This window comes from Phocoena phocoena, chromosome 3, assembly GCF_963924675.1.
Source record: "Phocoena phocoena chromosome 3, mPhoPho1.1, whole genome shotgun sequence".
NCBI lineage: Eukaryota > Metazoa > Chordata > Mammalia > Artiodactyla > Phocoenidae > Phocoena > Phocoena phocoena.
In genome coordinates this window covers 34,106,677-34,123,226 of record NC_089221.1, presented here as the reverse complement: position 1 = coordinate 34,123,226, position 16,550 = coordinate 34,106,677, and the positions used below count along the sequence as shown (strand labels likewise).

General features: G+C 40.6%; 1 protein-coding gene across 1 annotated transcript in view; it reads right to left on the bottom strand.

Moving 5' to 3' along the window:
* Nucleotides 1–2,865: 2,865 nt before the first annotated feature.
* Nucleotides 2,866–16,550, bottom strand: part of C7 (complement C7) — a 52,921-nt gene continuing 39,236 nt past the window's right edge. The window contains exons 14-18 of the mRNA XM_065873640.1: nucleotides 15,838–15,970; nucleotides 11,582–11,773; nucleotides 7,369–7,459; nucleotides 4,509–4,693; nucleotides 2,866–3,047 (exon numbers count right to left, since the gene is read on the bottom strand). Of these exons, the coding sequence (XP_065729712.1) occupies nucleotides 2,866–3,047; nucleotides 4,509–4,693; nucleotides 7,369–7,459; nucleotides 11,582–11,773; nucleotides 15,838–15,970 (783 nt within the window). The remainder of the gene's footprint in view (nucleotides 3,048–4,508; nucleotides 4,694–7,368; nucleotides 7,460–11,581; nucleotides 11,774–15,837; nucleotides 15,971–16,550) is intronic.

The following is a 16,550-nucleotide window of genomic DNA, read 5'->3' as shown; positions in this document are numbered from 1 at the left end:
AACACCCTAAGTATGTAACATCTTCCTTTATCTTCAAATTTACAATGACCACCTTCACTAGCTATTATGCTCATCTTACAAATAATCCAAACGCCTGTGGTGGGTCAGTATGTGTGTGAGTATGAGGGTGTAAGAAATGTTGGTAGGTATAGAAAAAAATATAGAACAAATGATAAACTGTGGGGTCGGTCCAAACATATTGATGAATCCATATATCTTAACCAAAAGGAAAAGTGATGAATAATTTATGTGCAGCTGTTTCAGGGAATGTGGAGTAAACCAGCCGCTCAGCACCTGCAGCTCTGAGTGGCTACTTAAAAACAGGATGGACTCACAAGTCCCATATGAAGCTGAGATTAGCAATGACCTGCCTAGCTGAGAGGGGGAGCTCTCAATCAAATGAGCCAGTTACCTGGCTTGTTGCTAGGCAACTCAAGAGTTCCAGCTCAAGAGTTCGCGTCCCCACTGTACCCCACCTGAATACCAAGAATATTCCCTCTGTTTCAAGGGACTTACAAGCACCCTGGACTGTTGCTGTTGGGAGGGAGGTTCCATACAGAGCAGTTAGGATGGGGCTCAGTAAATCTCAGGGCATTGATAAGCAGCACTTCTGTTGGTCAATTATTAGGAAATGTGTAGAGTGTCACAAGAAGGCACACTCCGACGCAATTAGGAGACCTTCCAAAGCAGCGTCTCTGCCCAGGTGACTTACAGTGTCCACTTAAAACGTGAGTGATGGCCAGTAGGATGTGACTGAGCTCCCATGGAGCTCCCTGAAACTGGTTGATGCACCAGCTGATTCCCTCCTCTCCCTCTGTCCCCTGCTAGGTCCAGATGACTTTAACTTCAGCACTTTCTGCCTTCTCTTCCAACGCTAGATCCCATCCCAGCCCAGGTGTCCCTCACCTGGTCTGAGGCAGAGGGAAGGGCAGATGGGGACAGTCTCACACTCCCTCTGCTCTCATTGCAGTCAGTTTTCATGGCATAAACAGTCCTCCCAGCTTTCCTCAAAGTCTTCTCTTCAGATGTTCAAGAACTTATTTTGGAAGTTTCAAAACGTGTTTGAAGTCTTAATGTTGAAAGTTACTTTCTTCTTGCAGCCCTGCTGCCACGATCCTAATTCGCGCATAGACAGTTGTGAAGGTCTCTGTCCAACTAGAGGAAAGGTCAAGTATAAGGATGTTCGGAAAACTTAAAAAGGCATGAAATTTCGTATTTCAAGACAGCAACTCTCTGCAACCTCACTCACTGGTCCCCTCCTTCTCCACCAACTATTCACTCATCCCTTGGATAGACCTGGAGGACATGGTGCTGAATGAAATAAGTCAAATACAAAAAGATAAATACTGTGTACTCTCACTTTTAGGAGGTATATAAAACAGTCAGACTCATGGAGCAGAGTAGAATGGTGGTTGCCAGGGGCTAGGGGCAGGGGAAAATGGGGAAGTGATGGTCAAAAGATATCAAATTTCAGTTATGCAAGGTAAATGAGTTCTAGAGATCTACTGTATAGCACAGTGCCTGTAGCTATCAATGCTATAATGTACACTTAACATTTTCTAACAGGAAAGATCTTATGTTAAGTGTTCTTACCATAATAATAATAATAATGAGGGTGGGAGGAAACTTTGGGAGATGTTGGATACGTTTATGGTCTGGATGGTGGTGATGGTTTCACAGATGTATACTTATCCCCAAACTCATGTACAGCTCTTTACATGTCAGTCATACCTCAATAAAGTAGTTCGAAAATTTTAAAAATATAAAAAAGAGCACATTAGCCATCCTTCATGGAAAGTCTTTAAAATTAAACATAACACAGATCTTAAAATTCCAAAGTATAGTATCTTTAATGAGTTTTTTAATCATTGTCATTTAAACTAAAGTTTCATTGAAATGTATCAGAAAAATACAGAGATATTATTTGTATATAAAAGCATATTTTAAATTCCATTGAAGCCCACTCATTTCATCAACTACAGCTTTTATTTTGTTTTGATGAAAGATGAATAGGGAATAAACAGAAGGCTAATGCCTCAAATGGATCTACCTGTAGAGCCCCCTCAAAAATCTAAGTATGTATCCACATTAGAGAACACTTCTCCCAAATACGCAATCACTCAATAGCTCAGGCATGAATGATGCTTCCTACAAAAGGAAAGGGGAGGAGGGGGACAAATTACAGGTCTTGTGTTTGGAAAACACAAGAAAAGCTCCAGAGAGAAGCCTCAATTGTAAATACTTGTTCTCAGACAAGAAAGTAGAAGGTGCCCCTGTGACCGTAACATGATGGATTCCACTCTGATAGCAGTGATTCAACCTCCTGACAGGATTAGGGATCTCTAGGTGTGGTGCTTGGCATGGAATAATTGTATCTGCCTTTTTCCATTCAAGGTCCCCTTTGTATTCAGTTTCACTGAGCCGAAGCCAGCCTCTCTAATCTTCCTGTTTTCATAATCAATTTGTAGAGTGTGTTCTGGTCGGTTCTTTTAATCATACTAAAAAGAATCATAGAGCATTCAGATTTCTCTTGTCCAACCCTCTAATTTTCAGATTAAAAAAAAGTCAAGGTCCAGAGAAGTCAGCAATTTTTCCAAGAACATACAGCTCCTTCAAAGGTTCATCAATATCCTTCAGCCTGACTGACATTTAAAAAGAGAAGAAAAAGAGGATCTGGATTCAGGTTTGGGAGAACAAAGGGTTGTGTAATTATGCAGGGCCTGGGGATTGGGAGAAGTGGACCCGGAGTGGAAGGAGAAAGAATGGGCCTGCGTGCTGAGAAGCTGTCTACAGGGCCGGGCGTGCACAGGTTTTAACTCGGCCACGCGGCTGCAGGATCGCGAACAGGCCCACCGGCGCCGGGAGCTACGGGGCTTCGGCGGCGCAGGGCCGGATGCTGGTGACGGAGATGCTCTGACCTCGGCACCTCAGGACGCCGGCCTCACACTCTGTCATCGTCCGCTCCCTGCCATTCGCCTCCACGCAGACGCTGAACCCTGTTTCCTCGCACTCCGAGGCGGCTCTGCAGACACATTTGCTGCTCTGGGCTGGAAAAAGAAGCGAGAGAGGCTTGGTGGCCCATGGTGGAGGTGGAGAAGACAAGGCGCATCACGTCCAAAGTCGTGATGTTTGGTAATTGGAGAGCTGTAGACGCTCCTGCCTCGCGTGATGCAATCAATTACCCTCCCCTCTCCCGGACCCCTAGGAAAAGCTGCAGGATTGGGCAAGGGAGGCATTTCGCTCCACTCCGACAGAACAAGCAGGTTTTGAGGCTGCTGCCAGGCTTCCTATCGATGGGACCCCCGCGGAGCGGTTCTCTCCTCCACGCGCTGCACAGGGGGGGGGCCCAAACCCCCGGTGTGACCCCTCAACGCCCAGACCAAATGCAGAGACCTCAGCAAAACGCCGGGCTGCAAGGCTCAAACAGAGGGAGACAAAAGAAGAATTAACTTGCTTTGAGAGAGAGAGCGTATGAGATGCAAAAGGCCTCATGCCCCATAAAGACCCATCAGAAACGAGTCGGGGAGGAAAGCCGTGTGTGCGCTGAAGGTGCGAGGCTGGAACACACCAGCCAGGCGTCCCCAGAAGGAGGGTAACCAGGTCTGCCAGACCACTGTGGTGACTGCCAAACCGAAAGTGACCCAGACGTGGCTATATGCGTCATCGTCTCTGCTGCAAATGGGACGGGAGTGAGGGGAAAGGTGCCCAGCGGGTACCGGCCAGGAAAAGGAGGGCCTGAGGATCTAGCAGAGACCTTACAGATCAAGATCGCACAGTCCGGCTCCCAACTTGACAGATGGGGAAACTGAGGACGGTGACTTGGCTCTGGCGACCCAACTCTTCCCCCCTGCGGAGGAGGGCTGGCCAGTGCTGGTTGTCAAGATCACTGTTAAGTGCTACCTGGACACAGCACCAGCAAGTATGGAATCACAGCTTGAGAATGTAGTACCTCCTTTTCTATTCTCTTCACATCCTTCTGATTGCTTCTAGGAGAAAGTGTCAGCTTGGCACGGGTGTGCTTTCAACACGCCTCTGACACTTGCTAAACACCCTTTATCACAAGGAAGCTTCATCCTCCAAGCTTTGGGCAGCATCTGGCTAGAATCTCCTAACTTGTTTTGTTTCATTTTATGTATTTTCATGGTTACCTAATATTTATGGCAAGGGACATTTCCTATTAAAGATGTGATATAACGTTTCTTCTTTTAAAAATTGTTATTTTTATGGGAGTCTGTTTCTTTTTGAATGAGTACATAATATGGCTAATACAAGGACACAGCAAAAATCATGAAGGTGGAACGTGATGTTTGGGAGGACATTCAGACCGTCAGGGAGAGTTCTTGATCGACCCCCTCCCCAGGGAAGGCAGTCAGGGAGGATAGTTCATGCTCAGACCAGTCGGAGTCTTTGATATCCTCAGGGATGTGCTTTGATCTGAAGCTAAACTAGAAAACTTCACTCCTATTACTTGAGCATTTTTGTAGCTACAAATATGAAATGCCCCTTACCGTCACATTTTCCCCATAGTGGACACACACCGCAAGCTTTCTCAGCTGAGGCAGGTAGAGTACAGCTCTCCCTACCAGCAACAGTGTAATTTCTACCCTGACATTGGAGAACATGCATCTTGCAAACTGTCAGAGGCAGTATCCTTTTGCTTCTCTCATCTCGAGCACACACATCCAAGGAGGATCTGAAACAAATTTTTTAAATTACTTTATTTACAAGATTTTCTTTCTTCAAAGCTGAGAATGAGAAGTGAAAGGTGAGGCTCTGGGTTCGATGCCTCAGATGTTGTCACCTACAGCAAAAAGATGGAACAGAAATGCAAATGCCCCTCATTACTAGGGCCCAACCCCCTCCAATCTTCAAAACGAACATATTTTGCTCTTTATTTACTCACAAGTTTTACAAGCTTAGATATCTAGTGTCAATGTAGTTTCATCTAGAACGGATCAGATACAGCAAATTAGAAGAGAAGGCAATGTCTGCTAGCCACAGATGGTAGATTGACGACAAAGAAGGAGACAGAAAATTAGCAAAGATCAAAACACTCAGAGGAATGGGAGTCAAATGGGACCACTGGCTGCAGAAGAAAGTATCTCCTCCCAAGCCAGCAGCCCTGAGAGTTCAGGTCCATATTATAGCATTATCCACAGCTGATGACTGAATCCTCAAGGGAAAATGAACTCTATTTTTCAATGCTATTTTTAGAGTATCTACGTTTACAAAATAGTTTAGAAATATCTCCATAAAATGGGTTACTTTTTTTCTTATGCATTGGTGTTAAAATAGTGCCAACTACTTGAAATGTCACTAATAAAAACAACCACATTTCTGAATGCTGATGGGTAAGACAATTACTGTAGTGAAACCCTAGACAGCAAGGCTTTTTTGAATAGTAAACAGAATCTATATTTACTTATATATATTTAGCTCTAATGTTTACTTCTCTGACCAAGAGTTAAATTTATTTGGACATTTACATAACAGAAACAAATCCTAGTATTTCTTTTTTATCTGTTTATTTAAACTTTAAATAGAAGTACGCAGAACAGCTTAAAGGGCAGAGAACTTACAAGGCCATCTATCTTGTTATCAGTATCTGATGTTAAAACTCTTACCATATTTATAAACAGGCTGCAGATAAACTCAATGAATCAGAGAAGTTGGAAAGAGGATGAAAGTGAGTCAAAGCAAACAATGATTAATAGAGAATAACAGCACAGTCAGAAGATTCTGGGCTGACCATTTCCACTTATGCTATTCAGTTTTATGTTCTCCTTCACATGAGAAGTTACTTCTTATAAGATACCACCATAGTCATCATTACCCAATGTAGGTGTTCAAGGAGACGTGTTTTGGTGACCATACTAATTGAAAGCCAAGTAATTGGCTAATAATTTGTGTTTTGATTCTTAACCTTAAAGATGGTCAGTAAGTCCTGGGGACTGGATATCTTCCATTTGCCTCTCCAGATTCACCCTCCACTCTTCGCCACCCTGCCTGGGAGGCTGACACGTATGGACCACATCAATAGACTTCCTTGTCCTCTAGCTTCAGGGGTGTTTGATCAATGGGGGAGTCTAGCAAGAGATTGGAGGGAGAGAAGAGGGTACAATGGGGGGTTTTATTCCCCTGGCTCACTGCTGGAGATCTCTGAGGTCCCCAAATGAGGGACTCAGCTCTTCCTCAACTAGCGCTCTGTCAACAGGTTTTCATAAGTGCTCCTCTCTCACACCTTCTGGCTTGGGCACGGAGATGCTATAAACCCGAGCTGCTACCAGTCCAGGGGTACTGCCCTGTGGCTTGCAGTTTTCTTTACTCTGTCCACATTTCTGTAAATAGTCCCACCAGTAAACCTCCTCTTGTCTCAATTTAATCATGCCCTCTGTATCCAACAACCAGTAATTACTCCAGATATCTTTCCACAATGGAGTGATTTCAAGTGCGGTGGTGTTCTTAGAATGCAAATCTAGAAATAAACATATTTCAAGAATCAGAAAAGCGGCTGCTTTTGTTTCTCTTGGTATCTTTAAGAGTTTATGTGTCATGGGAATTTCAGCCCCAATCTCCTCAAGCTCTAAATCCTCAGGTGACGGTTTTGTCATTTTGCCCGATTTTATGTAGAGAACAAGCGGTCTCAAGCAGTCCTTCAGCCTTTCTCACCAGCCAGATTAGAACACTGCCTAACACCACCAATGGTCAGCCCTGGTGACCCAGGCAAATAACAAGCAGCAAATGGACTGGACTGAAATGCAAAGACCCTTAACCCATGGTAAGTAACACCTTTGAGCTAACAGAGACTAGCATCTAAGAAATCATCCCATCTATTTTTTTTAATTTAATTATTATTTGTTAACTTTTTATTTTATATTGGAGTATAGTTTATTAACAATGTTGTGTTAGTTTCAGTTGTACAGCAAAGTGATTCAGTTATACATATACATGTATCTATTCTTTTTCAAATTCTTTTCCCATTTAGGTTGTTACATAATACTGAGCAGAGTTCCCTGTGCTATGCAGTAGGTCCTTGTTGGTTACCTATTTTAAATATAGCAGTGTGTACATGTCAATCCCAAACTCCCTAACTATCCATCCTCTGCACCCTTCCCACCCCCCCCCCCCCGGTAACCATAAGTTCGTTCTCTAAGTCCGTGAGTCTGTTTCTATTTTGTAGATAAGTTCATTTGTATCAATTTTTTTTTAAGATTCCGCATATAAGTGACATCATACGATATTTGTCTTTCTCTGTCTGACTGACTTCCGTTAGTATGACAATCTCTAGGTCCATCCACGTTGCTTCAAATGGCATTAAGAAATCATCCCATCTATTTTAAATAAAACAGAGAAGAAGACAGAGCTTACCCACATTCATAAGGCATTTTACAAACACATCTTGAATTCTGCAGTTTCTCCCAGCGCTGACATTCAGGCACTTCCGGTGCCAAAGGGGCATCTAAAAGAAAACGATAATGGAGAGGCAATTATTAGGTGAAAAGCTTCTTCATAGCAAACAAGGTATTATTTTAATTGTTGAACCAGGCTCTGTAATATTCTCAACTGCAACAAGTTTGTACAGTAAAAAATAAAGCTATAAAGCATTTTACAAGAGCTAGAGCATTCCTAGGACCACCCAATTTCATTGGTCATAATAGCTACCATTTCTTGAGCATTTACTCTTGGCCCTGCCCTTTTTATACATTGTGATATTTAATCCCCTTAATAAGTGCCCGTTTAAGAGATGAGGAAACAAAGAGACAGAAAAGTTAGGAAATTCATGCTAGTTAACAAATTGGCCAAGCCAGGATTGAAGTCCATGTTTGTCTGAATTGAAGGCCCATAGAGTAGGCTCCCTTTCATCAAGTACATGGGGGTTTAAAAGCTGTTTGTTATGTGGACGTATTTTGCCCACTGCGCCTATAATGAGACAGAAAGCATACCCTCACTTGACCTATACAAGAAGAACTCTCAGTATCTCAAGGACAACTATAATAACCTCTTACATGTAAATGTCCAAGTGGTCTCCCCTCAACAGTGACTGAATGTCTGGAGGTACTTACATTAATAAAATCCTTTCCTTTATTTTATATTTCCTACAAACTGATAGAAAGCCAATCATCATTCCAGTTTTGACAGGAAAACACTTTGGTCCAACTTACAAGAGCATAATTTGCCACGGCCTAGGCTATGCCTGCTTACAATGTGAACAGTCTACACCACCCTGCAATTTCCACCTCCTGCCAGCTTCATTACAATGGAATCCAGTGGCATATACTTTTGCATCATAAAACTAGCTACCTGCTGGATATATCTATAAAGGTCATTTGTCTGAAGGATGTGTTTTTATGGGTGCACAAACTATGGAATACTTCCTTACTTCGGAAAACATAAGAGCTTTAGACATGACAGGAAAATCTCATGAACAAGGAAGGCATAAACTTGTGAAAATGGTAGCAAGGTGAAGTATGCCTGCCGTGTCCAGCAAGGTCTCTAGCAAGTACTTATCCTTTAAACATTTTTCTTTGAAATGGTATTATATCTTTTACTTTTTTTTACACAGCAGGTGCTTGTTAGTCATCAATTTTATACATACCAGTGTATACATGTCAATCCCAATCGCCCAATTTGAAATGATATTATCTTAAATGCAACGTAGTATCCTGAATTGGATCCTAGACCATGAAAAGGATATCGGTGGAAAAACTGTGATGTATGAATAGAGTCTGTAGGGTAGTCAATAGTATGGTACTATTTAATATTAATGTCTTGGTTTTGACCAACTAAATTGTGTCAAGGTATGTAAGGTGTTAATATTATGGGAAGATGGGTAAAGGGTATATGGAAACTATACTTGCAAATTTTCTGAAATCCTAAGTAATTCCAAAATAAAATATTTTAATGGTATTATCTAGATCAATGCTTCTCAACCAGGGGCAAATGTTTGCCCCTGGGGACATCTGGCAATGTCAATAGACATTTTTGGTTGTCACCCCTGTGAGACGCTACTGGCATCTAGTGAGCAGAGACCAGGGATTCTGCCAAACATCTGATAAGGCACAGGACAGGCTCACACAACAAAGAATTATCAGGGCTCAAATTCCAGTAGTGCTGGGGTTGGGAAAGTCTCATCTAAATGGATCAAAACTGAAGTTCAGTGATTAAGCCATGTACATTAGTTCTGTATTATTATTAGCAGTTTATTTGCTAACCGTTCATAAGGATAGAATTTCAGATTTTAAATATTTTCTAAAAGTTATTATAATTTCTTTGCGGAAAATCGCTTGTAGAATTACCTACACCAAAGACTTTTGCATTTAAAAAGAATATAGCTCTGTTATCTTCATGGCCTGACTAACCCAAGTAAACACACTCTTAGGACCCACCTACAGTATGTACGTTTACTATTTTAAAATCAAATATCTTCCCATCAAGACTGAGTACTGATGCGGGTGCGGATAAATAACGGGCTGGTGTTTAACGGATACAGAGTTTCAGTTTGGGAAGATGGAAAAGCTCTGGAGACGGGTGACAGTGATGGTTGAACAATAATGGGAATGTACTTAATGCTACTGAATTGCTCATTTCTAAATGGTAAATTGTATGTTGTGTATATTTTACCACAATATAAAAAAGACTAAATACTTGTACATCAGGTATTTTAAAACTCTGGAGGCTGACAAACCTGGAACTTTTGGTTTGTTATAGGCTTATTTTAAGGGTAGTTATTATTGTTATCTAAGTCTTCTGAAAAACACACAGATCTGAAAAACACCCTTAATTAAAACCTTAATAGGATTTGCTACTGAGTGGGAGAAAATTCATACCAAATGTGTTATAAAGTGACTGAAAAAGACATTTCAGAAAAAAACAAGTATATAAAGTATATAATCTCATTTGGAAGAAAAGAGCAACCCCATCAACTGTACATTGTTCTCCTTAATTTTAGCATTATTGGTACAGGTCCATTACTTTATCCCAAATAAACTCATAGTTATACCTCAGTGCATGTAGAAAACAAAGCAGCTGTCTCTGCTCTGACAGCTACAGAACATGTGAGAACAGGCAGGGCAGCCATTCCACTGGACACGCAGCCCTCCCATTCTGTCCTCTGTGATCTATTTAACACAATCAGTCACAGAGTGCTCTCTTTTCAATTGTGAAGATCTAATTCACCTAATATTACTATTCATGGAATCAACTACTTCATCTTCACCATAGAAGACAAATTTCAGCATCGAATTAAAAATTATATACTCAAGAAATAAGAATATCATATAAAATAGAATGCAAGTGTGATTTTCTTCTTGTTTTTAATTGTTACAAACATAATATTTTCCATTTCTTAAAAAAAATGTAAAGAAAGAGGAGGTTATTCTGAAAACAAATCTATCCCATTTTAAGTATCTCTAAAAGAAATAGTCTGGCTTTCTAAATCTCTTCCTGCCTTAGCTTCTTAAAAGACCATTTTATACCAATGGACTTATTTACAAAACAGAAATAGAGTCACAGATGTAGAAAACAAACTTATGGTTATCAGGGGGAAAGGGGGGAGAGGGATAAATTGGGAGATTGGGATTGACATGTACGCACTACTATGTATAAAATAGATAACAAATAAGGACCTACTGTACAGCACCGGGAACTCTACTCAATACTCTGTAATGGCTTATATGGGAAAAGAATCCAAAAAAGAGTGGATATATGTATATGTATAACTGATTCACTTTGCTGTACACCCGAAACTAACACAACATTGTAAATCAACTATACTCCAATAAAAAATTTTTTTAAAAACTATTTTAATTTGCCATGTGTTCAAAATACTGGATATTTGGATTTCTACCTATAAGAACAACTTCACGGGCTTCCCTGGTGGCGCAGTGGTTGAGAGTCCACCTGCCGATGCAGGGCACGTGGGTTCATGCCCCGGTCCGGGAGGATCCCACATGCCGCGGAGCGGCTGGGCCCGTGAGCCATGGCCGCTCAGCCTGCGTGTCCGGAGCCTGTGCTCTGCGGCGGGAGAGGCCACAATGGTGAGAGGCCCGCGTACCGCAAAAAAAAAAAAAGAACAACTTCACAAACCACACTACTTTTCCTTCAATAACTCTGCTTTGCAGGGTTATATGTAAGTGCTTTTATATTTTCAATTTCAATACCACTAATAAACTCTAAGAGCCCAAAAATGAAACATACAGAATTTTATATAAATTATGATCTCAACTCTATACTTCATAAAAGTACATTTTTAAAAATCAGGAGGAAACCAGAAATCAGCTTTTAGAAATTCTTTATTTTCTTGGCACCTTAACAAATATACAGCTAATCTTTGATATGAAGGATTTAAGTTAAAATTTCAGAATCACCAGGGCTATTCTTGCCTTTCCTTGAATTCTGTGAGTCTATCTGTGCCATGTGCAAAAAAGTCTGTTACCCACTCTATGAACTGACCTCCTTCTTGTAGCAGGGCAGGGATGGAGGGAGTGACTCCGTCATGGAGGTTCAGTGCCTTGAGGAACTGCCGCAAGGACTCTCATTCCCTGAGTGTACGTGTCCTTGGACAGACCCAAGAGCCACTCACCTTTTTGCACACACTGGACGTTCTTCATCTCAGGGCTCCACTTAAGGCTGGATCCGCAGAGAAATGTCGAAGGACCTTCTAAGGACCTGCCACCTGAACAGGAAAAGGTCACCTTCTCACCAACGGTGTAGGAAGGTTTGTGGGGATGACTCTGTATGCCATCCATCAGTGCAGGTAGAACGCAAGCAATTTCTAAAGAGAAAAGAGAGAAGAATACAAGGGTCACTGCTTTCCTAAACCATCTTTTAAAAGAAAAGTGACAGCCTTGAATGGTGCTGATACACTTGCTCTGCTTTTTCTAATTAGAGGACAAGGAGGAAGAGGTGAGTTCACTCTTAGGATGCCCTGAAAGACATATCCCAGCATGCCTGGCATGTTAATGACATGAATAACTGAAGGCCAAAACAGTTCCCATTCTCTCACCCCTGCCCTCAAAGCCATGTGACAACTTAAAATGAATAAGCCTTTTGGAGTCCTGAAGTCCAGCCTGCTGTTAAAACCAGACTTTTTATAGCTGCTACTTCTTGTCTGGTGAAGTCCCACCAGAAATTTCCCAAGAGCTGTGTTCATTTGCATATCATTAGCATGTACCCAATTAGATATTTTGCTATCTGAAATCTTTAAAGAACCACCTTTAACCTTGCAACCATAAAAGTGTTAAATCATTTTTGGTTTCCCAGTTCTATCTTTTCTTATTCCATCACATTCGTTAGCTCAAATCTTCTACTTGAAAAAACAAGTAGAAGAATGAGAAACATGCATAGTCATGGAAGGTGACTCAGAATTCATGATTAAAAAAAAAAATCTTGACAATCTCTCTAGTGGACTTTGGACAATATTCTACAAAGTACTGCTTTATTTCTGCACCATTTTAATCAGACAATCCATTCATTCATTCAAAATCAGCATTTATTGAGTGCCTATATTTTGCCAAATATGCTGTGTGCTACTAGGGACACAAAACACTAGTCACATAATCTGCCTTCAAAAAGCTAATAATTTAGCTTCAGATTTGTTTATTTCTGGCCATGACACATTTGCTGGTTTCACATGAATGCTCCCACTAAGACATATAGAAAGGCTGTACAAAGTTAAAGAAAAAGTATTTCTGAGAGCAACAGACAACAATCAGAGCAATGGAAATTTGAAGGCCCAAGACTCTAGAAAAAGGGAAGTCTAAAGTAGTGATTACAACGTTTGGTAATGCTTCTGTCCTTGAGGTTATTTGTAAATTTGAAAAAAAAACATTTTTTTTTAATGTGCTGAAGGGCTGCTGAACTAAGGAGAAAGCTGCAACTCAGAGGCTGAATAGCTGCATAGAGTTTTTAGTAGTCTCACAGGGCTAGGAGACCAAAAATTAGAGTCCAGTCCTGTTACAAAGAGGAGCCTCAGTAGAAATCCCATACTTTCCCTTATGATCCTTTAATGGATACAACCTAAGATAAAGGTAAAGCAGACATAAACAAGCCTTGTTCTTGCCAGAAACAAACCTAAATCTTTTCTAGAGGAAGATAATATCATCCATATGTATTTTTTTTTACATATAAATCTGGCATTCAACCAAAACTAATCTAACGTTCAAAAATACAATAGAGGGGCTTCCCTGGTGGTGCAGTGGTTGAGAGTCCACCTGCCGATACAGAGGACACGGGTTCGTGCCCCGGTCCGGGAAGACCCCACATGCCGCGGAGCAGCTGGGCCCGTGAGCCATGGCCGCTCAGCCTGCGGTCCGGAGCCTGTGCTCCGTAACGGGAGAGGCCACAACAGTGAGAGGCCCACGTACCGCAAAAAAAAAAAAACAAAAAAAAACCACCACAATAGAAACATCTACAGCAGATTCAGATGATGGGGTTAACAGACATGGACCATGAAATAACTATGATTAATATGTTGGAAAAATGAAATTAGAAGATGGAGATTATCAACAAAGAATTAGAAAGTATAGAAAAGTAGACAAATGGAATATCTAGAATTGGAAAATGAAATTAAGAACTCAGTAGACGGGCTTCCCTGGTGGCGCAGTGGTTAAGAATCCGCCTGCCAATGCAGGGGACATGGGCTCGAACCCTGGTCCAGGAAGATCCCACATGTCGTGGAGCAACTAAGCCCATGCACCACAACTGCTGAGCCTGCGCTCTAGAGCCTGCGAGCCACAGCTACTGAGCCCATGTGCCACAACTACTGAAGCCCGCATGCCTAGGAGCCCATGCTCCGCAACAAGAGAAGCCACCACAATGAGAAGCCCACTCAAGGAAGAGTAGCCCCTGCTTGCTGCAGCTAGAGAAAGCCTGCACACAACAATGAAGACCCAACGCAGCCAAAAAGAAACAAATAAAATAAATAAATTAAAAAAAAAAAAAAGAACTCAGTAGAGTTCTTGAAAGCAGGTTGTCACAACTGTAAAGAGAATTAATAAACTGGAATATAGATCAATAGAAAATATTTAAAATGAAACAGAGAGAGAAAAATTGATGTAAAACAAAGAAATGTAGGGAATTCCCTGGCAATCCAGTGGTTAGGACTCGGTACTTTCACTGTCTTGGGCCTGGGTTCGATCCCTGGTTGGGGAACTAAGATCCTGCAAGACACAGGGCATGGCAAAAAAACCCAAAACAAAACAAAGAAATATATATATATATATATAAATACACACACACACACACATATGTATAGGTATATACATTCTAAAAAATGTATAATTTGTGTCTCATGAGGAGACTTGAGCAAGAATGAGACAGAGCAGTATTTGAGGACAAAGGTGAAGAATTTTCTAAAATTGACAAAAGACATTAAAGCACAGGTTCAAGAGTGCTTTGAAGATCAACGAGGACAAAGACAAAGAAAATCACACCTAGGCACATTGGAGTAGAGTTGCTTCTGGAAAAGAAAAAAAAAAATCTTAAAAGCAGCCAGACCAAAAAAATACAATTTCCAAAGGAGAAACAATAAACTTGAAAGCTGACTTCTCACTAAAAAACAATGAAGTCAGAAGGCAATGTAATAAAATCTTTAAAGGTTTTAAAGAAAATAACTTCTAACTTAGAATTCCTTATCCAGTAAAACTATCCTTCAAAAGTAAAGATAAAATAAAAACGTTTTAGATGAACAAATACTGGGACAACTTTTCACCAGTAGATACACAATAAAGAAAAAGAAGCTCTTCAAGCAGAAATGTCTTATTAATCTTTTAAAAGAACTAAAGTTTGGCTTTAATACTCTTAGCTAGGGAATATTTATATTCTATTTCGGCAATATTGACAGTTTATTTCTTCCCAAGGACTCTAGGGCAGAGAGACAGACAGAAAGAGAGAGAACAATAGGAGACCTTACAAATCAGTAAGAAAAAGACTAACAAACCAACAGAAAAAGTGCCCAAAAGACTAGACAGCCACTTCACCAAAAAAAGTATCCAAATACCCAATAAATATATGAAAACAGGCTTAACATCATTAGTCATCAGAAGAAATACAAATTTAAAAATACAAATTGAAAAATAAGATATTGCTACACACTCACCAGTATAGCTAAAAAAAAAATTAAGATAGACAATATCAAGTGTAGGTGAGGATACAGAGCAATCTTGACTTCTCAGATTCTGTCCAGGATGTATATTGGTACAATCACTTGGAAGACTGGTAGCATCTACTAACTCTAAATGTATGTATACCTGACAACTCAGAACTTTTACTAATATGTATGTACTCAAGAGAATAAAATGTACCTGTGTGCACTAGGACTTTCCTCACATAGCCTAGACCAACTGATACAGGATAAATACATCCCTGTAGTGCTGTCTATCCATCTGCTGAAGAACCTTATATTGTAGCACAGCTGAGATAGAAACCAGAAAATAGCGTTAGGGTGATACAACATGCAGAAGCACTTACTCAGATGCCTACATCTAAACAAAATAGGATCAAAAGCATTAAAGAAGTAGATTGGGTAAATCCCTGGTAATTAAACTCTAAAGAATATCCTGATGGTCTTAACCAGAACTGAGCTCCCTGACCTATTCTAATTTGCACCAGAAACTTTAAAATTGCAATAAAATGTGCCTCACCTAACAGGAGCACTAACAACTAGAGAAAGCTGAGGGGTTTTTCAAGATATTCCTGAAATTTGGACAGGATCATATAAGCCTTTCAGGAAAAGGAGATCAAGACATGGGCATATGGTAAGCAGTTATATATCCTGATTTATTCCTTTCCACACTATTCTTTCATCTTAAATTATATACTATAATCAAGGCCACTCACTCTGACAATGCATTTTCCCAACAAGCCACTGTAAATTTTCTCCACATCTGGCAACAGGGTCTCCAACAAGAGAGTATCCTTCATTGCAAGTATACACTATGTTTTTCCCAACAGGAAACGTGGCACCTTCATCCTAAACAGAAATAAAAGATGGAGAGAGGAAGAATGTCTCTTTTGCATTCACAAAATGTTTCTTTAGATATATTCAGCCTATAAACCATGACTTCTTTAATCATCAGGCAATCTACATTCAAATAACTCATTTTGAAAATTGTCTGTAAAATTATTTTTTCCCGTAGAGTCTAGCCAAAACACTGGTACCACTATTAATTGAAATAAAGCTATTAATGCCACTGTACTATAATTTATTGGCAGCTCCCCAAAACCAAGCATTATACTAAATATTTTACTGAAATTACTTTAGTGGTCACTGCTCAAGTAACTTCTATTATACTTTCAGGAAAGCATCGGATTTTGGAAATGTCCTCGTCAGTCAACTCTTCCTAGTGAGGTGTTATGGGCTGTCCATTGGCAATACTGCCCAGTGTCATTATGAACGGGCAGAAATGTTCACATGTCCTATCGACATGTTCACGAAAGTCTGAGGTTCCCACTGATGACTTTCAGGGGAAGCATGATGTTGATCTTCACCCACTACCCTCCCCAGCCCCATCCTAGGGAAGTGATGCTGAGGCTGAGTCAGATTCAAGGAC